We start from the raw sequence: 26,533 nt of genomic DNA, 5'->3' as shown, positions 1-26,533 counted from the left end.
ACTCACGTTGTCTGGTCATTGGTGAACTCCAGCTCGCCCTGTGCTTCCTCGTAGTCCTCGCCCGCCTTGGCGGTGCCCGGCTCGGTGTGATACGGCAGGATGACAGTGCCGCGGGCGCCCGAGTTACGCACCACCGTCACTTCCATGGTGCCCATGCTCTCGCTGATGCGCATCATGCGCTCGCTGAAAGTGAAGATGCCTGCGTGGTCGTCATCCAGAATGGTCACGGTGGCCACCAGGGGCTCCACCAGCTGGCCCTTGGGCACGGCGCCCGCTTCATCGCTTTCAAACATGCCCTCAGCGTCCCCCACCCGCAGGTTGAGTAGCCGCACGAAAAAGTGCTCATCCTCCTCAAAGATGTCGTCGTCGATGATGCCGACCTAGAGAAGGAAAATGTCAAAGCGGTTGCCTACGGAGAAAGCAATTTTTGTCTTTTCTTGCCTTAATTTCCTTGCGAGTCTCTCCGGGTTTGAACACCAGTGTTCCTTCACTGTACTCGTAATCAGAGCCGGCATTGGCTGAGCCGTCTTCGGTCCTGTAGTCTACGTAGAAGGTGTTCTCACCCAGGCCCCCTGAAAGCGCCGGAAAAGAAAAGGCAGTCCTTTCACTGTCTTGAACTGTGTCGCATGGGCCCATCATTGACTAATGACTAGTCTATCATTTGTCCCTTCTTTGTCTATATTTGCTCTGACATTAACTGCCGGTCCATTGTCAGTCGACATGTGCAGTGACATTGACTGACAACCAGTCCCATTTTTTTGTCTATATGTGCTCTGATATAGACTGGCAACGACTCTGGTTGTCTCTTTATACCCAACACAGGGCTACAGACAAGCACTAAATGTTAAATTTTGCCCCTAAAATTAGAGACAGCATTTTTCATCTACTCACTATTTATTATTTTTAAATATTTATTGCCGCTGACAAGCCGCTGTCCCACACTTCAGCCCAGTTGTTGTCTGTAATGCACAAACAAGCTAGTTCGCTAACTGACAAAATGCCAAAGAAGCGGTCAGTATCCAAATATAAAAGAAGAAGGTGTGTCGCCTTGTGTGCGAGACCATGGAACCAAATGACCACTCTGGTGAGCCGCTAATGTATGAAATGAGACGAGTCGTGGCGGTACCGCGTGAATCAACAGGTTCCACAAAACGGTTGTGGCAGAAAACGCAGGAAATTCTGTTGTTGTAAAGAGTGGCTGAATGTTCGTAAAACTGTGTGAATGAGAGGAAATGTTAAAATTTGCTTTGCAGGTGAATTCATAGTGGGATGCCCTTTAATTTTCTGTATCCGCTCCTAAAATTCCTAAAAAGGAATTAATTAATGGGGTCCCATTAATTAATTCCTGGCCCAACATCGACTGGGGACCAGTCGAGGGTATACCTTGAAAGTGCTTCAGAAAACAAATGGACAATTTATGATAACAGAATGAAAACACAGTTTAAAGCCCCAGCTCTAGTTTTCGTTTCCCTACCTTGGCATATGACAGCCAGTTTAAGGATCCCACAGTTCTCCATGCACTGGCTGTGAGCACTTTCAAAGGAGATGCGGCTGCACAGGGCCAGGTCGTCGTCGTCTTCCGGGATCTCCTCTTCGGTGGCCGCAGCGCGGCGAGCGTGGTCGGCGGCATGCTTCTTCAGGACGTTACCAGCTCCGATCATCATACGCGTTGCCTTGAGGGAAGAGAGAGGATAAAAGGAAGAAGATTGTGGTGGGGGTACAGCCAGAGACAGACCACACCTCCATGGCAAGATTAGATTTTGGAGGCCCTTGATCTCTGCCAATAATAATGATGAAAAATCATTCCAAGACCCATTCCACCTGTGTCAAACGCAAGGCCGGGGGGCCAGATCTGGGCCGCCACGTCATTTTATGCGGCCCGCCACAGCAAATCATCTGTGCCAATTTCCATGATCCACGCTCAAATCCGTACCCAAATATCATGTTGTCATGTGCAATAAATAATCCTGATATTTTGCAAATATTTTGTTACCCTGTTTACACTCACTCAATTGAAAAAAAAAGTTGACTTGAGTCATTTCAAAACTAGTAATACGTCAATTTGTTACATGTAATAATACGATGAGATCATGTATTTGGTGTCACTGTCGTATATATATATATATATATATACATATATAGACGAGTGCTTCTTAACCTTTATTGAGCCAAAGCACATATTTTAAACATGAAAAAAAATACCAAACAAAAATAGCACAGGGTGAAGGGGTCCTAGTGGGAGTGGGACCCTAAAACAGATGCTTTTGATGACTAATGCTTGGGCCAGGCTCTGGGCACAGGTTATTGGAGTGTTACCTGTATGCGGTAGAAAGCTCGGCTCTTCTGCTGGTGCAGCAGGGCGTAGTAGTTAGCCAGCTCCATCAGCTGATCCAGCTCTTTGTCAGGATACTTCTGCTTCAGCTCCTTCAGGATACGAATGACCTTGAGGGGGCGTTTAAAACAAGCAAATTAGATTCTTTTGCTGATCTGTTTAAAGCACGGTAAATACTGTATGTATCAGTTTTTCACCTCTTACACATAGGAGTGGGTAAAGGGCAAGGGAAACATTTGGCTGTAAAAATGTAAAATAAATAAATACATAAATAAAAACAAGCCAGATCATTGTGAGCTAAATTGTGAATCTGAAATCAGTGTGAAACAAAAGTTCATTTTGAATTTGAAAACTAAAAATAACACATTCAAATTCACCCATTTTTGTGTAGGACTCCCTACACAGCCAAGGAGACGAGTATTCAATGATCAGTATGCGTTCTGTGATGTAGGCTTCCCACCTCCTTTCGGCTCTCATCCAGCTCCCGACTGGTCTCCATATTGACCAAGGCGCTGTTGGAGTTGGGCAGTGTGCTCCCAGCGCCCGTGGACGTGGACCGGGCCATCGCCGCGCCCACGTTATTCGCCCCTGCACCATCTCCGCTGCAATTCTCGGCAGGGACTACGGCAGCCCCACGTGGCGGGAACTTGCCATCCGCGATCATCTCCATGCCACCCTTATTGGGCGTCAGGTCTCCTTCCATCTCCACGACGATGCCGTGGCGTTTGTCGGCACGGTAGCGCTTGCCCATGTATTTGTAAAAGAGCAGGCGCCGATCGGCGATCCAGGCCAGGATGACGCACACTGGGAAGTACAGGAGGGTCACCAAGGCCTCCCACACCTGAGACACAGGAAATGATGTTCGGGTTCAACCATTAACACACTTGTGTGACTGTGTTAATTAATAAGACTAAGCTCTTCACATCTAAAACAGAAAGCAACCAATGTTTAACTGGAAGTGGCGTGTCGATGTTTGACCGAGACCAAGTTTCAGGAATGTTTTCATTTGATTAACAGAAATTGATGGGGTGTGAATGTTTTTTGAAATTTGCTGATGAAAGTGCCAACACTTGGTTTACAGGAGCTGGTGTTATTATACGGAGGGTTGTAATTGTGTCTAGTAAAGTGTTTTCCAGTGCCACTTTTGGTTTACTGGAACACAATTTAACCTCACTTGTAAATCAACACAAAAACAAAAAAAGCATTTATTTGATATCCAGATAAAGGTCCATGCACTAGTATGCTCTTTGTCCTCACTAGTAAGGCAATTCAGCGTAGAAGATGACTGTGTCTTACCAGAACTTTTTTTTTTCCCACAAGTGTCGGACAATTCTGCACACTAGCAGGACAACTATTACATGTTACGAGTGAGGCAAAACTGTGCTATTAACAAAATGCAAGATGAAAACCTGTAAAACTCCAGTTCACCGTAGTAGTAAAACAGTCATTCTATGACTTGCTGAATTGTCTTTTTAGTGAGGGGAAAAAGCGTATTAGTACCATGGACTTTAAGCTAGATATCAAGGATATCTTATTTTCTGCACTAAAAAGGCGCAAAAAGCCTTCCATTTTCTTAAAAGCTCACAGCGCCTTAAAATCCGATGCGCCTTGTGTATGGTTATTACGGGAGTATGTCGACCCCCAAAATGGCTCCTTGCTCGAGACATGCTTACAACGCAGAGTTCAAACTTAAGGCGATCGGGTTACGCAGTTGAACACAGAAATAGAGCAGCGGCAGGAGAGGTCAACGTTAACGAGTCAATGTTATAACTTGCTGTTGGTCAAGTGAACTGTGTCGCTTCATTATTAATTACGTTTTACTGACATCTGATCGTTCTGTTTGCATTTCCATGAGCGTAGCTCCATCTAGTGGATGCATTGTAGAGTGCGTCTTATAATGCGGTACGTCCAATATATGAAAAAAAATTACAAAATAGGCCATTCATTGAAGGTGCGCCTCATAATCCAGTGCACCTTTTAGTGTGGAAAATACGGTACTAAATAAATGCTCAAACCATAAAGGCGCCCCAGCCCAATTCACCTCGACCACGCCAGGCGACATGACGGACAGGATGAGGTAGAGCCAGATGTAGGCGAAGATGCTCCAGAAGGCGGTGATGAAGAAGACCCGCAGGTGTTTGATCTTGCGCACCTGGCCCTGGGGGATGGTCCACACGCAAATGCCAATGATCACAAACATGTTGAAGGCGGCACTGCCCACGATGGTGCCTGGTCCCAACTCGCCCGCCTCGAATTTGTGACCGCACACCTGCAGAGATGGTGACAAAAAGGATGATTATTGGCAAATGAGTAGCAAAAGTAGTCACTCAAAGTGCAGTGAATTGTGTGTGTGTGGGGTAGGGTGGGGGGGTAGATCTGGTAAAACTCCAAGTAGTGATTTAACTACTGTACTTAAAGGGGAACTCAACACGAAACATTTTCTTTACAATATGTTTAATGCACATTCACTAATCATTCATATTGCATTTGTGGAATAAGCGTGAAGGCACAAAAGCCACCCATTTTTAGCAATCTCCTGGGGGCGACAATTTTGCCACTTTCTGTCAGCTGAAAATTCATGACAGTTGCTCAGGGCTCAGGTAACGACCAATCACAGCTCAGCTGCTTTTGGAAGCTGAGACCAATTTTGGGTTGGTGAAAGTAAAAAAGTAGAGACTGATATGAACTTCAGTGAATAATACATTATTTTTTTAACAGTCATATATGATACCTGTCTGAGAATGTAAGTCACCCAGTGTGGGAAAAAAAGGCCTTTAACTTCTGTTTGCATGCGTGTGTGTTTTAGTACCTCTATGACTGACAGCAGGATCTCCGGTGCACTGGAGCCCAGAGCCATTAGGGTCAGATTTGACACTGTTTCGTTCCAGATCCGAACTGTTGCCACTGATGTTTCTCCGTTTGGCATGGTGATGGTCACCTCCTTTTCCTGTTAGCCAAACACACACATACACGTACACAAAGTGGATTAGTTAAGATAAAATTCAATGTAATTTTGATTCATCATGTCACATGTACAAGGCAGGGAAATGCCGATTGAATCCAACTAGACGTACATGTGCAGTAATTAAATGGCATATACAGTGGCACCTGTATACTGTATATATTAAATCCCTAGTGCTAATTTAAATGAATTGAAATGCTATTAATCTGAGCAATCTCCCTTCGACCCTGAGTGAGGATGACCTTTAACCGGCCTGCGCAAATTCCTGACCTCAACACGATAAAACATCTTTGGGATAAATTAGATCATCAGTATGTGACCTCAGAAATACACACAATCCCATACACATACAAACACTCACGCTCATGGCGGGATATTCTGTATCTTAAAAATAAACACGACCAATGAATCTTAGAAGTTCCTGTTTAGTTCCTGCTGACAAGACTAAAACACACACACAATAATAATGAATAATTAATGATGTTTGTGAACTCTATTTGGCAATTTAAGTAGGTGCTCAAAACGGATCGCAGCAGCATTGTGGCTCAGTGCCCAAGGTTATTTTTGAACATTTGTTACAAGGAACCACAAACAAGTGCATTTTGCGAGTGGAGGTTGGCTGGACTTATTAGCGAGGCAGCGGCTTCCATGTTAGGCTGTCTTAGTATGATACAATTTCTCCTCTTCCTTATAAAAAAATAAACTATGAAGATTTGTGCGTGATTATGAATTGTGTTACATGGTGGCTCATCAAATTTTTTGATGATACAGTATCCTAGACCAGGGATGGGCAACTTAAAAGGTGCAGGGGGGGGGGGGGGGGGTCCAATTTCTCATCAATACTCCTGTGGGCCCACATGGAACAACGCTTTTTCTATGACAAAAAATGCTTTTTTAAATATTGACAAAACCTGTCCATACATGCTCTTAAATATATTTTCATTATCCATTTCTCAATGCATGTATTTTGTATAATAAACACCCTATTCACCCACAAACTGTTTGAAGCAAACAACAAAAGTTCTGCTCCAACAAAATAAAATCAAAAATCCAAATCTTTTGCAAAATTTCAGACCAAAATGTCCTACTCAGTGTGTTTTTTTTTAGCATGGCTCCTTGACACTCTGTGGGTATACTCATGATTGACAGGCCCATAAATGGGCTTTAAAAGGCCATAAAACGGACATTGAATCAAACTAAGATTTTCGACTTCTCTTGTGTTTAAAGGCATGACTTCCTGAGACTTTTTGGCGAGTAGACTTGTGAGACAAATGTCTACCAGATTCCATTTTGCAAGTGAAACTCACTTTGGGAGCTTTTCCCAAAATTCTCGGGCCCATTATGGAGAGTCGTCTAACTTTGCTACTATGCTCAATGCTTTTGTGGGTGGTGGGGTTGGCACATTTTGATGAACTGATGGTCAAAATAGCCCGATTTCAAGCAGTGAGTGTACGATAAAGTGTGGAACGATGACCTCACCTGTGATGTAATGACCTCGATGGACGCCATGAAGCGGTCGGCGATGATGGAGACACCCAGGAACATGTACATGAGGGACACAAAGTAAACCACTGCCCGGGCGATCTGCTCTCCGATGCCTGGCCTGATGGGCCTCCAGACAGGCAGCAGGATGCCCGGCTTGCACACTGTCACAACGTCACACTTGCCCACAGCCGGCACACTGCCATTTGCATATGACCCCGCGGAAGGCAAGGAAGAGGGCAGAATGGAGGCTGAGACCGCCGTCCCACGCTGGGACTCGGACTGGCAGAGTGGCACCGAGGAGAGGAAGAGGATGGTGAAGAGGAGGAGGAAGAGGAGGGGGGCGGATGAGGCCAGGCGAAACATGGTGGCACTCCCTGGATGACACAGGAAGGAAGGCTGCAGGCAAAGACACTAGTCGACCTTTAAGACAGAAACAAAGAAAATCAACATGTCAATTAAAAAATGCTTTTCAACCATGGAGCGAGGAATTTGTTAACAACCATTACAGAGGTGAAACTTGCAAGTGCCATCCAATCTTTTCATAAATAGCAAATAAATTTAAAGAGGCAAGTATTTGGCTAAATAAAAGAGACTCGTGACTCATTTGGGCAGCAAACAGAGAGGCCCTTTTGAAGTTTCATGAGCATGACTAAAAATGTTTCATTGAGAGTGAATTGACGCGTGACAAAATGTTGCCAGAGAAGGACCACTCGAAATTCAGCTTGCAAAAAATTAAAACAATGAATCATGTGAACCAGTGCTGAATGACAAAAATGTGAGGCTGTTGATGGGAGCACGGGGCGCTGTCTGTTGCCATGCCGACAGGGGCAGAGATCCTGAGGAGCAAATCAATCAATGGTGGAGAGATGAGAGGGTTGTTTTTGAGAAAGCGAAGAGAGCAAACCTTCATTAATCAACTGGAGGAGACAGAGCTAAGGGCCTACATAATTACTTCGACGACACACACACACACACACACAAATCTTGAAACTATAATTGTAAATAGTCAAATATTCAATTGTGAGAAACTCGGGAGAGCAAACACCATTTTGACAATGAGCTACTCAACATACACGCACACACGCACACTCACGCGCACACGTACACGAACACGCACCCGCACATGTACACGTACACGCACGCGCACATGTGTTGTGAGTCACCATGGAGACGAGCGAGACAAACACCATTTTGGCAACAAGCTACTCAACATTCACGCGCACACGCACACGCAAACGTACACGCACATGTGTTGTGAGTCGCCATGGAGACCGAGCGAGACAAACACCATTTTGACAACGAGCTGCTCAACATTCACGCGCGCACGCACGCGCACACGTACACGCACATGCACGCGCACACGGGTTGTGATTCGCCATGGAGACCAAGCGAGACACTTTCTGTGAGAGAGAAAACTGCTTTTCAGGCAGTTTGACAGATGCAATCTAAGGAAGAGCTGCTTTACTTCCATTAACTAAAGACTGTGCAGCAAAGCAAGCAACAAGCAAGCAAGCCTTCCGGCTGCCATGTGTTTATTATTGTCAAATCAATTGTGTGAGCAATCAATGACTTGCCGTTTCATATTTAATTCAGTACACCTCAATTTAACCCATTGGGTATTTTCAGAGAATTCCTGGGAACGTTCCACCCCAAAATATATTTTTATTTTTTAGTCTGGGAGTGTAAGCAAAATTTGATATAGACATGGGATTCAGACCCCCACCACGAGATGGCGGCAGCACACTTCATAACATCCAGCCATCATCAGTTCACAATACATTGGGTTCCTCGCAGTGGAAAGTAGCAGTATTTGTGACCTCACGCAAGAAGAGGAATTGTCGGTAAGATGCACTGCACATTGTAAAGAAACCTCAAGTTGATCTGGTTGACAGAAGTTTTTCAAACAGTACAATGTGATAAAGACACGACGTGTGTGTGCGCGCGCGCATGTGCGTGTGTGTTGTCCAGTCAAGTCAACAGAACCGTTATTTATAGAGCACTTTCAAACAGCCATCGCTGCATACAAAGTGCTGTATCAGAATCAGAATCATCTTTATTGGCCAAGTATGTAGAACACACAAGGAATTTGTCTCCGGTATAACACGCTGCACTAGTATCATCGTAAACAAACATGGAGCGATTTAACATACACAATAAACAGTAAAATGAATCGGGAATAAAGGCGGTAGAAAGCACCAAGCAGTAAAATCAAGAACAAATCTAAGTCATGCTGAGTCGAACGCCAAAGAATACAAGTGAGTTTTGAGGAGGGCTTTAAAGATGGGCAGCGAGGAGGCTTGCCGAATGTTCAGTGGGTCGTCATTCCAGAGAGAGGGACCAGCAACAGAAAAGGCTCGATCCCCTCTGAGCCTCAGTTTAGTTCTTGGTCATTATTTATTTATTTATTAATCAAGGTACCTGTACAGTACTCAAATTACGTGGTGACTTGTTTCACTACTACTACGTGTACGCCTTAATTGTGTTGTACATTGTTGTACAATGACAACAAAGTATCTTTTTTGTCATCTTATATTTTATCCCCCCCCCCCCAGGCCTATTTCTCTGCGTTTCCATCCAGCTTGGATCTAGTTGTCTCATTATCTTGTGAGAAACTCAGGAGAGCAAACACAATTTTGACAACGAGCTACTCAACATTCATTGCATGCATGCACAAACAAACACGCGTGAGTGTGCCCGGAGTCACATTGAACCCAAGCGCTACGCTCGTCATCTTTCCTCCCTAAGAATGCTCCCTGCGCGAACTCTGCCAATGAGAGCGCCACTGCCCCCTAACGTAGTGGAGGTGCAACTGCACGTTATTTAAGACAAAAAAAAAATAAAAATGCATGTTCCCCGAGGTCAAACGCGCCCCCCCCCCAGGGGGCGCGCCCCACTATTTGAGAAACACTGACTTAGACAGAGGTCCCATGTACCCTGTTTAAAGGGGCACAATTGGCATATACTCACCCTTGAGGGTGCTGCCCCAGTGACAAGCCATTAGACCCTCAAAGAGGAAGTCAACCCAAAGTTTTTCTTTACACTAAAATGTTCTATGTTCCCCTACTACTCCAAACATGGCATTCTGATTAATATTGCTTTTGTGGAATGAATTAAGCAGTAAAATACACCTGCTTTTGCCCATCTCAGGGGGGCAGCCATTTTGCTACTTGCCGTCAACTGAAAATGTCATCACAGTTGTTCAGGGCTAAGGTAACAAGCATGGCTCAGCTTCAGAAAACAGGCGAGCCGTAATTGAGGTTGACTTTCCCCTTGAAGGTACAAATTTAGCACCTTTTTTTCCTGGCAGTGTTCTATTAAATAAAAGAAATGTACAAGATTAAATATGTAATGTATATTTTCAACGTCTGGTGGGAACCCCATATGTCTAAATTTGGTCAGCTTCATATTTTTTCACAAGTCGACAGGCCCTATGTGGTCTGTTCTTATGAATAACCAATCGACAGTGCCAAAAAGAGCTTAAGATGTTCCCAGTTTGAGGTAATCGCCATGTTTGCACCATGTTCGTAAAACACAAAATGCACATTTTATTTAAATATAGCGTTGTTTTGCTATTGTGTAGTCTAACTGATGCATCTGCGTTTCTTCCACGTAAAAACACATCACTGTAACAATAGTCATATTCACATCCATGCTTGTTCACTAATGGCCACTACAATGCTCATTCATCACAACTTGGCTTCAGCTACCTTTGGACATAATGAGCCATTATTGTTACTTTTACCCACAATGCACTGTGGCCGCCAGTTCTAGCCATCAGCCTCTTTATGGCTCGTCGACTCCCAAGTGTCAATCACTTCCCTGCTGGATGGCACGTCTATGTGTGACTCTGATGGAGCCTCATGCACGGGCTGTTATTGTGTTTCAGCACCAGTGTGAATGCTCCATTTGTTTGGAAATTGATTGACAGTCAGAGAAGTGGGTCAGACTTTTTTTTTTCTTCACAACAACTTGGCTGAAAAAGGACACCAACAGGGGGGCCCTGTTATGCTACATTCACACTGAAGGTAAAACGGCGCTTTTCATTGCGTTTGTCATAGGGGTTTAACCGCGGGATAGTCGAACATAGCTGCTTCCTTAGCCCCATGGTACCAACGAAGAAGAGGAGGTGCTCCGCCTTCTCCTCCGACAGAAGAGGAAATCTTGGAACGTCACGAGCTAACCAGACGTTGGCTGTGCTAAGGCTTAGCATTCACAAAAGTTTTAGCTTAGAATCTAAGCTAAAACTTTAGCATTCTCAAAGGTTTTAGCTTAGCTGCTAAGCTAAATGCTAATGCTAAATTCTTTTACCATCTTGGTTCACAGTTCAATAGCTGTAAACAAGTATAAACACTTATCAGATATGCGAACTAACTCACCAATCTCCAAGCCTGTTTCTATTTGGTCACTAATGGTCACTGGTTGTGTTATACAGCTTCCAGTGCCCACAGACCACAGTTAATATTTTGTCCTACATTGTTTTAAATGTCAAATGCTATCGGGCGACCATTAAGGCGTAAGTTCACTTCATTAAATTGAAGTCTTGCTGAAAAATATAAAAAAAAACAGTGTGTGTCTTTCAAGTAGTTCCATTAATGTCTCACTATTGCAGAGTTTAAAGCCTCTAGACTGCACACCAGATTCATTCAGAAAAATCAAGAGGAAGTGAGTCTTTTATTTTTCCTTTGCAATAACTCATCTAACCACCATCTACTTGGATCATTTGTGGGTCGATGAGTAGCACCCCTTGAGAGTCTTCCATTATTAAGCTGCCAAACGATATCAGAGAGAAGCTATCATAACACAGCACCCATTATGTGAACACCCTGACAGCTCGACACTCTAATAATTGCCTCATTTTGATACAGACATTTTTTTCCTGCTAGCACACTGCACTCATTCCTGGCCAAGCCGGTGCAGAGATAAGACATATTTGAACTGCCACTTAATACTAAACACATTGCACGTGGCACAGACATTTTTTGCCCCATTGTGTAATTAGAAATAATTGAATCGAGCAATCAAAATTAGAACTCGAAGAGCTGTTTTTCCCATGGCAAGTTTCCTCGCTGCAATTTTTGTGATTTCGGTAATAATGTTGAACATTTTTAGACTTGGGGAAGCAGCAGGTCGCTCAAACCCACATTTATTCTCGTAGACCTTTGGTACAAGTTAAATTGGATCTATCTTAATGAAGATCTGCTATCTTACATTTGTGTCTGTCCAATGTCACCTTGGAAGGAATAAACTGCAAAAGATACCATTTGGTGTTTCCCAGTGAACAATTGTGTGTTTGTAATCACGAGGTCGCGCCACATTTGGTATAAAAACAGTTTGAAGACCTTGTCAACTGCATGACCTTTAAAAAAGTTAAAATATTCATTTAAAAGATTGCCAATACAGTTAAGAATGGTTTTATTAAGTTTCCAATTTGACCCTGCCACAGACAATTTGTATTTCCATTATTTCCTACATGGTTAACGGAAACCCCCCCGAAAGAAAACCAAATCTTTATACACCATTATTCTTTCTCCCCCCCACCCCCTTTCTCTGCGGTCCTAATCATTCTTCATACCCTTGTAAATGTAAATTAGAGAAGTCAGAGATAAAAGTCAATTACTGAATGCCCACTTCTGGTACTTGTGGACAGAAACAAAATGTGCAAAGTAATTAAATGTCGGGATTTTCAGTCTAAAGGAAGCTAAGACGCTTATCTTGAAGCCATCATTAAAGCGTGGATGTCTTTTTGAAGACGTGTCCCCTCCAATCAATGATTTAACCCACTTGTGTTTGTGTGGTGACCCCAAAAAAGAGCAAAAGTGGAATTTAATACGGTGGTCACATAGATCTGATGACAAGGTCTTGATGGCGAGTGTCAAGAGAAAAAGCGAGTGGTTGGAAAGCGGGATTAGAGTGACGTGAGACGAGACCTGTGAGGATTTAGGGCCGAGCGATCGTGCCGAATAACAAAACGGGCAGCAGCGAGTGGTTAGCGTTAGCAAGGCCTTCTCTGCTACCAATCTAAATTCTAATATTTGTTCCATGAAAAATGTATTGCCAATGGATGACTCTCATGAGTATGATGCATTTTATTTCATTTTCGAAAATTACTTTTGTGTTTTTATTACACAGCCACTGATTGGGGGCTGCTCCAGATGATGTATGTGGCTTTTATATTTTGTTTTAGTGTAATATTAATGGTTTCTATAACCGCAAGTTGATCGTGATGGTATTAAGAGGTGGATTAAGTCAGGCAATTCCCCACTGGAAGGACCACGGGCTGCTTCAGCCAAAGACCGAGGAGAGAGAGTGGAATAAAAGGAGAAAAGCAGAGGAAAGAAAAGGTCAGCCAGCGACATAAACACCAAGACATTAGGAGCGTTTGAAGCTGATTGGAGTTGAATACAATTAACGACAAATAAGAGCGAGGTTGTCCTGAAAAGGGAGACATCACTGCCGGCGTTATGTAACCGGCTGAGCGTGAAGCGGCTACAGAGGGACACGTCTTCCTTGTCCTGTTCGTCCTCATTAGGGAGACTGTGGGAACGGATTGAGTGGCTGTTGGAAGCGTGCGCGGTTCCAACCATGAAGTCGGATATGCTTGGCACGCGTAAATAATCTCATGCGTGTTCAAGATGAGAAGATACTCTCACCCGGACGAGGGTGACAATGGATTGACACTCAGTTAAATGACTAGAAGTAATCCATCAAGGCATTAGCCGAACCAAAATCTAGTCCGCAGTTCGATGAGGCCACGTGCTCATCTATACAGTATCATAAAATGAATGCCATCGCAATTCCAGTTCTTTTCTTGTAAAATAAATAAATAAATAAATAAAAAATAAAATAAAAGATAACACTTTCTCAAACAGATTACTTTTTATGTCAAAATAAACACTTTAATCCAAACTTCTAATCTAAATGCTTTTTTTTTGCAAGAAAAAAATGAACGTGTATTCTCACAATTACCATATTTTAATAGAACAAAAATACTTAACTTGATTCTCATAAGACTGAAAATTTATTTTAAATAAATGTTTTTATTACCTAGTAATTTTAGTTTTTTGTCCGCCCCAGCCCAAAAAATAAGTTTTTTTCACAGTCATTATCAAAATATTTTGATAATTAAAGCTTTTCCAACTTAATCGGTAATAGCAAAATTACACATTTCCTCAAAAGAAAAAAAATGAATGAAAGAAATGATAATCTCCTCAAAAATTGAACTTTAAAAACACATTTTTATATTTGAAGAAAGTGGAAAATTTAGTTTCACAACGACACGAAAAATTCACCTGCATCTTTTTACGTCATGATTTTTCTCAAAATTAACTTAGACGACGATTATCGTCTTGAACATTCTAGACACTTTTCTCTAAAAAAATACAATGTTTTCATCAGACTACACATTTTAAAAAACATGGATTAATTAATTAATGCGACTGGCTATAAAAATGACAATTTATTCTGGAAAAAAGAGATAAAATGACTTTTCCTTATTCCAAAATATACCACATAGCTTTAATTTTGGAATCAGATTTAACGGTGCTTGAATATGACATCCTAATAAAAGGACTGCGTCTGTCCTTGAAGGCGCAAGTTTTGAAACAGCCCTTAAACTAGTTGAAGCGGAGCATCTCCCGCCCCATCAAGGCGCGTTTACGACGACACGGCTGAGTGCAAAGTATTTACTCGGCTCTGGCTCGCATCCGAGTGGAGGGCGAATGAGATGCCGGAGCAGCTGACGCACGTCAGCTGGGAAAAAGATTTATAAGCAGCAGCGACGTGATCACCTCTACCATGAGAACATGAGATGAGATTGGAACATGTGGCTGGAAGAAACAATCTCCTGTGTATTCCCCGAAACAGCATGAAGCATTTTGGCTCAAATTGTTTGTTACCGCAACATGCATGGCAAACCTTTGTGGGGCACATTCTACTTTTGAAAATCTGTGATATAGTTCAATAATTTCAACTGTAAACTACTGTATATTTGACAAAAATGACAGTTATGAAAACTCTTTTTTGCCACATTGGTAAATTTCACTTCAATTGGCATTGTGTGCGCATCCTGGGCATACGGCTATACGTATATATGTTGCTGGTCAGAACTCCGAGCTGCAGTAATATTACTTTATCTCTGCAGAGGATAAAGAATGCATGCCTATAAGTGTTGTTACATATCTACATCGTGCATATTCAAATCTGCTTTGTGAGCTTCTCTATGGTGTTTTGCATGTGCGTTAGGAATAAGAATAGTTATTCACTATCTGCCAAACTGGTGATTGTTCTATAGTACTGCCACCATATGTTGGTTGTATGTTGGGGAGTTGGGGGGGGGTCACAATTCACAATAATTAAGTCATTACATTTAATGAACCTTTTATTGGCAAAAATTTGTGTTTTTATGTACATGTAATTTTTTTATGAAGCACCCCCAGCCCAAAAAACTGCCTTTAAGTAACCACTTAAGTAACCACTTTTACTTACCATATGCTGGTGGCTAAAACATATTCTTGATTTCACACTTATGAAATAATGTAGACAGACATTCTGTTACAGATTCAAACAACTTGGGCTATACATGTCTTCACATGAAAGAAGATCTATTTTTTGCATTTTAAGTGTAAAAAGAAGTCAACTACTGTTACAAAAGTAAAAGGGAAAACCAATAAGATTCTAATTTAGCTAATTTTGATAACAGAGGTGCTTCTTTTTAAAAAAAAAGCCAAATAAAAAGCAAAACACACTTGCGGCTAATCCTTTGATGCTACGACAAAGGGGGTGCGATTTCAGAGGCACCTTTTTTTTTGCAACAGGAGGGAAACAACAAATTAGATCTCAACTGAGCTTTGATTTGAATCAAAACTACACTGAAATGGCTGCCAGAATAAACAGAGTGAATTAGAGCAAAGCATTGTAAATGACGGAAATGCTCCTTCATTTTGCATCCCTCCTTTTGTGCCAACGTCATTCTTTCACCCCCACCTCCCTATGGTCGCTGTGTCAACTTTGATTTAGTTTGTCTGCAGGTGTGTGTGTCGAGCCATTCATCTCCTGCCGGCCACCCTCAGTAATTACGATGGTCCCAGTTTCTCTCCTTGCCCTCATTAGTTTCCAGACCTAACACGGAAACCGTGTGTGTCTGCTTGTGTGTTCTCATCACTGTGCTTGGTACGTGTGTGTGTGTGTGTGTGTGTGGCAATCAGCCTCCAGTCATTCGTATTTAGATGAGATTAGATAACCGAATTGGGGGATTTGCACTGATGGAAGCTCCGTTCATACCCACACACACATATACACTCACGCGCACACACACACAAACACACAAGCACAGAAGAGAGACACTGAAGCCATTCTGATGCAAGGGAAGAACAAACACAGCAAAGTGGAAAAGGAGGGCATGAAGGAAGAGAGAGGAAAGAGCGCCTGTAGTGAAGTAGAGAACAGATAACAGAGAAATCTCAGTTGCATTATTTAGTCACTCGTGACAGACCACTGGACAAGGGCAAAAATGACCATTCATCGCCCTACTCCGCCCACAAGCAATGACCAAAACTCCAACCTCTTGCAATTTTTCATTATCCATAAGTATCGTATAAGAAGTAAACATTTGAAAACAATGGGGAAAGATCTATTGAACAAGTTTGTATTTTAAGAATCCATGAAAATTCCACAAATGACCTAAAAATGGCCCCTTAAAAACCCAAGAGTCTTTCTGAGCTCGGCTTCTTGAGACTATGTTGTGGGTATAGCCATTTATAGACACATCGATCAAATTTCGATTTATTGACACATCTACCAAATTTCACATTGCAAGTGCCCAAAACATGCGGCCGCAAATCCATTGACATGATTACTCGGGATAGCCATGCCTAGTAAATTCCTTGTTGCTAAGTCAAACTGACTTTGGAAGCAGAATCTTCCAAAACGTCCAAGGGCCGCTGCTGGGACAATTTTTAGATTCAACAAAATGCAGGATTTGGTATTAGATCAATTAGCAATTAGTGTACCTAATACTGCTGCGTGTGTGTGTGTTGTATTATAATAAGTGTGTAATTTGACCCGTTACAGGGCCAATTGGTGATAAAGACCAATATCTCATATACAATCTCATTAGAGTCTTCGTATGTGTGTGCGTGTGTGTGTGTGTGTGTGTGTGTGTGTGTGTGTGTGAGAAAGAGAAAGAAAGCGTGCTAGACAAAGTGCACACAATGCCCAAAGCATCTTAAACTCACTCATAGCGCGCATACAAGAGTGTGCTTGCATATGCGTGAGCTAAGTGCATTAGAGACGATGACCTCCAATTATATTCTTGTTATCAAGACTCGTGTTTTCCTGCGTGCGCGTATGAACATGTGTATGCGCTACGTGTGTGCATAGACAACACCCCTCTGGCCTTCTCCCGTGAAGCCAATTAGGAGGCAGCAGCCCACACTCCGCCCATCACTGTTTCCGGGCAGAAATCATCAGAGACATAACGTCTTAACCATCGCCATCACCGTGACGACGCCAGGGTGCAACTCGCATGATATATTGATGAGGAATATTAACTAAAGGAGCTGCTGCCACTGAAGTGTCGTCCGCACCGCTTGCCCGCCATGTAAACACACCCACTCGCTCCTATTTAAGCAATAGGACTTGATTAATTAACACGACATTATTTGCTGACGCTGAAATGTCCTCCATACCGCTTGCCTGCTCACTGCACTCACAATCAATCAATTCAACTGCATTCCAAACCAATTGTCTGCCTCACCTCCAGATCCCCGAGTTACACTTGCAATAAACCATTTGACTGACACGTCATTACCTATTTACGCTGTCTTCATCACCACCACCACCGGCACACAGGCCCTTGAACCGCCTCCGCATCGCTTGCGTACCTTGACCGCACCCACTTGCTCATTTGTCCAGCACATCTTGTTTGCTTAATGTACTATCTGGTTATGCTCAACAGTCTTCCGCACCACTTGTCTGCCTCACACACACCCACTTGTTCCACCTGCGTCACTGAACAAAAAAACATTTGATAAACATGGCATCATCTGTCTAGACCAGATTGTGTGCAACCGTCTCTTGCTGTACAGAAATCCCAATAAGATATTGATTTCCGGCGCTTTCAGTGGTAGAAGTGATGCGAGAGCACCCTGAAGGAGTATTATTGATCAAACTACAAATATTATGGTGAGGCTGACACTTTGCTGTTCACCAACGCTAAACTCAGGCGTGACATGACTGGACGCTGCCACGCATGATGACGTCATGGTTTCATCTGAGCAGTTAACGAGGTATGAGATGAACTCGCACTGGGAAATAAGCAGAAACACTGCGGCCAATTGGATGTACGTAATGTGATTGGCGAGTGTGTGAGTGTGTGTGTATAGGGAAGCAGGACAATGTTGACAGGAAGCAGATGTCCATTCAAATACACACCCAGTGTAAATATCAGTATTTCTCTCGACGTGCGTACGGCTGTTGATCCATTGTGTAGGGTTGACTTACCAGATTCAAAATCATGAGGGGCACGAGGCTTCAGCTGCCCTGAAACCAAAATACAGATATCCAATTACGATAATGTTTCAAATCGGCTAAGAGCGCCCCCCCCCCCAAAAAAAAAGATTACATCATCTTATCTCATCACGCTGACATGTGACTGAACACAGCCACCTTGCAGTAACATGATGAGGACTGTATACGAGTCTGATCGTTTGCCATCTTGCCATCCTTGAACATACTTTGTTTGCACTGCATTGATGCTCATTTGAAATTCACCAAATCTACAGTGTGCTACGACTTGGCACGCGGGAGAGCGTGTGGCCGGGTCCCCGCGGAGGCAGATCGTAACGACAGAAGAATGATTGCTCGAAATGGAGAAGAGGCCGACGTACGTGCGTGGAATCGTATTGCAGGCTGCCTTTCGACAATATAATGTGTGCACGATTGCGCCCGTGTGTGTTGCTATACAAACAACAGAGAGAGAGAGAGAAAATTAGAATTTTGGATAACTGTATGCATCACACTGTGCAAATACTTAGATACGGAATGTTCGCGAGTTTGGCAGGGAAGAACAATGCAGAGCAAGAAAGCGTCCGCAAAGGTTTGCCGAAAGCAATCGCTGATCGGAGAGAGGAATGAGCTGTCAGACGCCATAATGGCCGAGCGCGGGCTTTGCTCGCCTTGCTCGGGTCGCGGCGTGAAATGGATCAAATAAATCTAAGCTTCAGCTTGTTAGAGTTGTTATAAAGTTGTCATGTCGCATAAAAGAGACAGAGGCTGGTGGCTGGTAGTAAGCAGCGGGGAATTATTGGCAACATGATTACTGAAGACTCTAGAGCCAATCCAAAGGCTCCTGTTGGGTCACACGTCTCTGCTCTCAATTTTGATCAATTCTCTGCGATCATCCATCCATCTCTTTATCGCTGACTCCATTCAGAAATCTACATCCCACCATTTCTTTGCCATCATCCACCCAACAACGTGTGCATTATTTATCCCTCAATCTTTCCATCCTGCCACCCATCCAAGTATCTGTCATCGCTCAAATCATTCACCGATCATTCAACCTTCCGCTGTCTCAACCATTCTTCAGTCCATCATCCATCCATTATCACTACACCATCCATCATCAACCCAACAGTTCGTCCACCCGCTAATCGGTCCGTTTATTCATCAACCATCCATTCATCGCTGCGGCTGTCACACATGCATTATTTCATGATTCATCTAGCCATAAATAGATAATGATTATCTATTTATTGTCCAGCCAACAATTTGTTGTTTGCATCCATTACTAACATCTGTCATGGAGGAAAGAAAACGATTCACCATAACATCCGTTGATCGCGTGCCGATTGGATGTACAATCAAATGCCAAAGCCCCGACTTTTATGAAGATTGATTTTATCAAGTGAGACATACATGGAGAGTAACACCGATGAAGAAAGGCCGCAGGGGGCCGATAAGGTGCCCCCCCCCCTGAAAGTCTTTCGATCCTTATATGTCATGTCTTTATCGTAGTTGCAATACTAGTCTAGCCCAGGGGTGGGCAAACTTTTTGGCTCGGAGGCCGCATTGACTTTTAAAATTTGACAGAAGGGCCAGGTCAGCACGAGCTATGGTACATTAAAAATAAATAAATGCAGAGGTCCTGGGTGGTTGAAAAGATCCGCCCCCCCACCCTGTGTTCTGTAACTTATAGTCAATGCGCCACCTAGCGGTGAAATGCCTGTCATTACAAGTCCAATTGAAATGAAAATCATTCACATCGAACCATAATTGTGGACCAACCTACGGTGGGCCGGATTAAAAGGACCAACGGGTCGGATTCGGCCCGCGGGCCATAGTTTGCCCACCGCCGGTCTAGCCTATACTACCGGAGACATTGCTTGTGTGTTTTACATCCTTGGCTTATAAAGATGATTCTGATTAATGATAAAAGTAAGTCAAAGTAAATCAAGTTTTGAGTGACAGACCAGAAGGCACTTCTGGCAGCTGCCCCCATAAGGGACAAACTTGCTGAAGCTGACAGATGACTTCCCAAAGTAAAAATCAAAGCACGTCACCCTCTGAGACCTGCCACCTGGGTTACAAGCATCTGAACCAGTCCATCATCTTGTGAGGTGCAGCCGGTGGATGGGGGAGGGGGTGCGGTAGGGGGGGGGGGAATGAGGATGAAGCGCATACTGAGCATCAGGGATCAGGGGGTGACAGCAGCAACACGCACACAGATAGACAGATGATGTCTATTGTCAAGGCCTGATGTGAACATGATGGGCCAAAAAAGGAAAGCTCCAATAAATCTTTCAGTTTGACGAGAAACGACTTGGAAGTGACGCTACGCCACCAGCAAAAGGTGAAATTCCATTCAGTGAGAGGAATAGTTCAGCAGCCAGCCCAATAGCAAACCCACGTTCAATACTTATTGAAAATAATCTGTGGGGTGGCCCGCAAATATGTCCTCGTGATCTGACACATTTGGAGTGCTTTAGTGATTCAAATAAAAACGTTTTGAATTTTTTTTAATTTTCTGGTGGTACGGTGAAACATGTTAGCATTTACGTCTCATAATCCAAGGTTCTGGGTTTGAATCTCAGCTGGTGCTTATCTGTGTGGAATTTGTGTGTTCTCCCTGTTGACATGCAACACAGCGTATGGTGCAAGCTGTTCTTGAATAGACCAGGGTGGTGGCATTCCGTGTGTGTGTGTGTGTATATAGCTTTGTTTGTTTGTTTAGTCCAGGTGGTCTCGCAGCCGGTGCCCAATTCATGAATGTTCTCACTCATTGCGTCATTCACCTGAACAGATTTCAGGTCACTGCATGCACATACACACACACACACGCACGCACGCACGCACGCACGCACGTAACCACGCACACACAATCTATTTGTTTGGTGGAGTTGAGTCAGCATTTCATCCATTTTGAAACACAACCAATAAACTGCTGTAGGTCAATAAAAATCCTGATGAATCTCGATGAAAAACAAGTGAGTGGATGTTTGAATAATTAAATCATTGATTATTTTCTGGCTTATTTTCCTGGCACACACACAATGTTTGGCCAAGCCCTGACCTTGTGGAGTTGACTTTCTAGAGAGTTTGTGTTTATATTGAGTTATCAAACTCCACCGCCAAATCCCGCCCACATGCACTGACCAAGCATTTTCACAATTTATCATTGTAATCAAGATTGTAATCTTTATTGTGGTAATTAAACAATTTTCTAGCACAAGCTTGCCTTAGAATGACACCTGGAAATGCCCAAAATGACCCTCTCTGTCTCTTTTTGTGTCTTCTTGAAACTTTTTGTGGGTCACGACAGACATTTCTATAAAATTTCATGTGGCCTTGTAAAACAAATTGTGAGGGCTGAATTCTGGAAAAAAAAAATTACGATCTAAGTTATGAGAATTTTGTGTTTTATGGAGAGTCATTATATTTCACTGCAATGCTTGCCCACACACGGTAGATACTTTTAGCACTGCCCATCTGTCTAGCATCCATCCACCCATTTTTTTGAGACGCTTTCTCGTCACAAGGTTCGCGACGGGTGCTGCAGCCTATCCCAGCCGTCTTCGGGCAGTAGGCGGGGGACACCCTGAACTGGTTGCCAGCCAATCACAGGGCACACAGGGAAGAACAACTATCCGCGCTCACACTCACACCTAGCGACACAGAGCTGGGCTCGAACCCACAACTTCTGCACTGTAAGGTCGACGTGCTAACCACTGGACCACCGGGCCACCCCTGTCTAGCATAGGTTTTCAAATTTGGTCATAGTTGGTGGGGGTGAAGGACTCGAGTAATATGATTTGGACTCGGGTCGCTGATTTTACGACTTGCTGGGCAACAACTTGCGTCTTTTTTGTGGGTCTGCTTATTATAACATGCAAGCAAAATAAGGTTTGAGGGCTGGATTTTTTTTTTGACAGGGGATGCTATCCAGTTGACAGGTCCGCCGATGAGGAATATCTGGAAAAGACTAAATAAGCTAAAATGGCTGCCGCTTCAAAACAAATGGACAGATTCCCTTTTGCTTACCTACTAATGAAACACACACCTACTAAATTTCATGTTACTAAATCAAATGAGATTCGAGGGCTGAATTTCCCAAAACAAATAAAAATATCAGGGGAGCGCGACTGCAGTGTGAACCACTTACAACATATTCCAATACAAACGCAGCCGTTTCTCCACTCTCCCGTATTAATATCATTTCAACGTTAACCTTAAATGACAGCCACGTCATCTTGTTGGGTGAATGCAATCAGCTGTAAAGTGGACGGGAGGCAAGGGGCAAATGTTAAGGGACTCCATCATGTGTAAGTGCAGCGGGACTCGGAGGGAGCCGCTGCATGCTCATCGCCCCGGTGACCGCCGGCCTTGGGGAGGATGCGGCATGATGCAAGATGATGTGTCACACACGCACAGACTGACACCGAACCACCATTACCACTTTAATACAATGATGCTGGCAAACATTATGGGCGAGTAGTTTTCATGAGCGGCCAGCTGTTGAGTTTTAGTTTCATTTTAAACGCAGAGTGCAATTGTTTGAACAAATATATTTATGACCACAAAAAACAGCTCGTAAGAGTTGAATCCAAGAGCTAATCAAGACATTTTCGAAAGGTTTTCTTGATCGTAACCAAAATCACTTCACCATTTTTTTTACAGAAATAGCTATGGCATTGTACCGCCAAAAATTGTGCTTTTAGGCCTATAGTCTCGCTTTAATTGTGCAATCTGGTTCTTCCTTAACAATAGCTCTAAGTTGCTCACTGAGCCTCCAAATTTTGTTTCCAGATAGAAATGCCATGTGCCTTTATTAGTTCATGTGTAACATTCCCAGAAACTGAGTGAAAATGCAATGCCAAGCGGGGCTTTTTTTGTGCTTCTGTCATCCTCACCGAAGACGCTCCAAATTTTGCTCAGAGAGAGAATAACGAGCAATATAAAAGAGCGGCTGGAACTCAACGTTGTGACACAGTGACAGGTCAACCCGAGTTAGCGAGAGCAAGCCGACCCGGACGGCTGAGGGCTGACACAAGCACTCACTCTATTGCATATTTTTAGAAGCCTTCCTTCAAAACGTTCCAGCAAATCTTTACTCGTATAAAACCAAGTTAACATATTGCAAATAATACCCCGGCAGCCCATTATTTACTCAACTGCAGATGGGGTGTACACACTAAAAAATGCGGAATCAAATCCTCAACATGTTGCACTGGGTATGAATAACACATCATTATCTCAGTCCGTTTTGGACCCACCGCTGGGTGAGCCATTTCACCCAATTTGGGTTACTTTTGACGCAGCAGTTTGAAGAGTGCAACTTGAGTGGAGTTTAATGAACAACATTGTGGAGGGGACCGCGTATCAGAATAAACCAAACGCCGTCTCCACTTCATCTTTGTGCCACGATGCCATACTTTGATTCATGTAAAAACACGGTTGACATGACCCCCTTGGTGCTGCTGTTTCTGTTACCAAATTAGTTCAAGGTCTATGGACACACAACACCAGGGGAGTCAAACTCATTTTTGTCGCGGGCCACATTGTAGTTCCAGTTTCCCTTGGAGGGCCGTTATGAATTTTGGGAAACCGTATCTCTGTTTAATCCCCTCCACCTATTACATACACAGTGCACAACAAATTGATCAATAACTAGTTTTAAAATCAGAAGTCATGAATAATGACTTATTGTGCATTACAAATGACAATTCGAAAATTTGGTTCAGACTTTAGCAAGCATCATGGAAGTTGACATGCTTAATTTGCTTTCGCGGGCCACATAAAATGATGTGGTGGGCCAGATCAGGCCCCCGGGCCTTGACTTTGACACCTGTACACAACATTGTGGAGTGAGAGCCTACTGATCATTTGTGATGTCTTTGCCACATAAGATCCTATTTTCCACTTTACCGTTCTAGATTTTAATTCATATGAGGGACTGTTTGCGTTTGTGGATGCTGCTTGTTTGGTTAGCAACCGTTTTCCAATAGGTTGGGCAACTGACTCTTTAATAGCTTCTGTGAAATTGCATAATTACAGTTGACTACCTGCTGGGAAATGGTAGGCGTAAAATTGAAAGATGGAAGTAATGGGGACTCAGGACGGATTAGAGGGACTATCGTTTTGGTTACCAACATAGCCCAACTCCAAATAAGCCCGCCATTTTACTCTTTAACGTGTCCACCAACTGACTAGCTCTCTTCTTTGGGAGTGGTCTCCGCTTTTCGACTAATTGGAAAGTGGGAAGGGTATAAGGCAGATATAATGACGCATGCATCATTACGGAATGTTAGTGGAGTGTTACACGTGGAGATGAATTCAATCAGTGCGCAGACATTAATCCTCGGCTTTAAATAAAGCCTGCAATTTGCCGGGTAAAAATGAGCTCGACGGTTATCGAAAGCAGGCGGTGGAATTACACGATGCTCTTTACCACAATGACTTATCCGCCTCCTGTCATCATCAATTTATTCCACCGCACATATTATTTGATTAATTTCTGGATCCTTTATGTCGAATCCCAAGCTCGATATCAAGGGGACTCTCCAAATTAACCCGCAAACCACAGCGTGACTTTGCCCATTCAAAAACAACTGTGAATGATGAAAATCATTTTGACATGACACTTGGGTTGTAATACCGCCGTAGTAGCATCGAGGTAAGTACATTGTTTACCATGGAGTGAATGAAAATGGGTGACTGTGATTCTGGAGGAATTTAAATGACTGTGAGGAGGGATGACGTACATTTAGCGATAAGTAAATCATGCGTTTCAATTGTTCAATGTCAATGTTTCATCAACAGATGTAGAATTGTATCCAACAGAATGCTGCCAATTGGCTAGCATGCTTTTGTTCAGTGGCTGGCCGGTGGAGTTTATATAGAGGTGAACTGACATTAAAAAATCCCTTTGGCTTGAATAAATTCAATCTTTTTTCCCTTTTTGATTGCTCTTGGTGTAGTTTATGGAGATTTTCAGAGGTTTTGCGTCCATTTAAGCCTTTAAGAAAAAAAAACCCAATGTGGTGTTCCTAGTGGCGGCTCGGTGTATTGCAGGCAGTAAAATTAAGCCGCTGTTAATTAGTTAATGAATTTGTATCCCTTATCACGACATAAGCAAACAAAGTCGTCTCTCTTCTTTTGAGCTGCCCGCCTTTGTGTCCGTCACTGCGGCGGCTGCTGATAGCATGCTAATGCAAACAAGTGTTATCAGCGAGCCACAGATACACAGTCGCCAAGTAGACAATACAGCGAGTCATTGGAGTGCACATCTTCGGCTTGCTTTTCAATCATTTATCCCCTTTTCACACAACCAAAGTCATCATGTCATCTGTGACAAAATGTAGTAGTACCTCTGCCAAGGCTCAACTGTCGCCAATCATTCACTGGATCAGCACTGTGGCTCAGCCGTGGACAAAATTGCTCCAAACTGCACTTAGATCTTTCATTGTGGAATCATCATTTCATCATGATTAAATGAGCTGATTATTGTGCAATAATCGCCAGAGGCTTCCAGTGTGCGGCAACTTCTGACAACTTGACTAGACAGTGACACACGCACAACAACAACATTTGTTTGGATGAAGCCCAAAGGAGTCTTATATAAGTCTCATCTACTTGTGTATATTGTAAGCCTCTCATACAGAGGTTTACCATCACCATATGGCAACACAATAACACTCGGATGCATCATCTGGGGCTTGCAGGTCACTAATCTGCCCACACACTCGCAGAAGATGTTCGTAAGCCGGCGGGAGATCAACGATTAGAACGTCTTCATTTTGAAACTAAAAGTTCGATCTTACAAAGGAGACATATGCATTTTGAAATCAAATTCCCAGGTGTCTTCATCAATCCCCTCAAAGGAGAAAGAGATACGAGACAGTTCACATCCACTTGAAAACATTCAAGGGTGCTTCTGTCTCATGCAAATGCAGAGCGCAAATGTTTTAACTAGAGACCAGGGGCGGCGCTAGCGCGTTGTGACAAAGCAAGGGTGACTCCGTGATGCCATTTTAAGGGCCTATTCTCCCGTTTGCTCCGATTAGAAACGCTACGCCGCTTGCACATTTCTTTGGTCTGCGCCTCCGCACTCGGGGTGGAGGGATTTTGAAATGAAGACGACAAATCTGTCAATCTGTGCATTCTGCCAGACACTTAATCATCTTTCCACGATCCTTCCACAAACCAACACAGACCCGGGGAGAACATGCAAATTCCACACAGGGAACACGCCGAGGCTG

At 43.3% G+C, this 26,533-nt stretch overlaps 1 protein-coding gene across 4 annotated transcripts in view; it reads right to left on the bottom strand.

Annotated features, from left to right (window-relative positions):
* slc8a2b (solute carrier family 8 member 2b) overlaps positions 1-26,533 on the bottom strand; it is a 40,829-nt gene that overhangs the window by 5,144 nt on the left and 9,152 nt on the right. For 3 of the 4 annotated variants that reach the window (XM_052078210.1, XM_052078207.1, XM_052078211.1), the window contains 9 exons: positions 18,279-18,317; positions 6,774-7,199; positions 5,142-5,279; positions 4,374-4,601; positions 2,793-3,173; positions 2,317-2,442; positions 1,475-1,673; positions 442-572; positions 7-380 (listed from right to left, as the gene is read on the bottom strand). In XM_052078210.1, the coding sequence (XP_051934170.1) occupies positions 7-380; positions 442-572; positions 1,475-1,673; positions 2,317-2,442; positions 2,793-3,173; positions 4,374-4,601; positions 5,142-5,279; positions 6,774-7,142 (1,946 nt within the window). In that variant the 5' untranslated portion in view covers positions 7,143-7,199; positions 18,279-18,317. The remainder of the gene's footprint in view (positions 1-6; positions 381-441; positions 573-1,474; positions 1,674-2,316; positions 2,443-2,792; positions 3,174-4,373; positions 4,602-5,141; positions 5,280-6,773; positions 7,200-18,278; positions 18,318-26,533) is intronic. The other variant, XM_052078208.1, reaches the window with a different exon arrangement.

This window comes from Hippocampus zosterae, chromosome 10, assembly GCF_025434085.1.
Source record: "Hippocampus zosterae strain Florida chromosome 10, ASM2543408v3, whole genome shotgun sequence".
Lineage (NCBI taxonomy): Eukaryota > Metazoa > Chordata > Actinopteri > Syngnathiformes > Syngnathidae > Hippocampus > Hippocampus zosterae.
The sequence above is the reverse complement of the archived record's forward strand: the minus strand, read 5'-3'. Positions and strand labels throughout refer to the sequence as shown.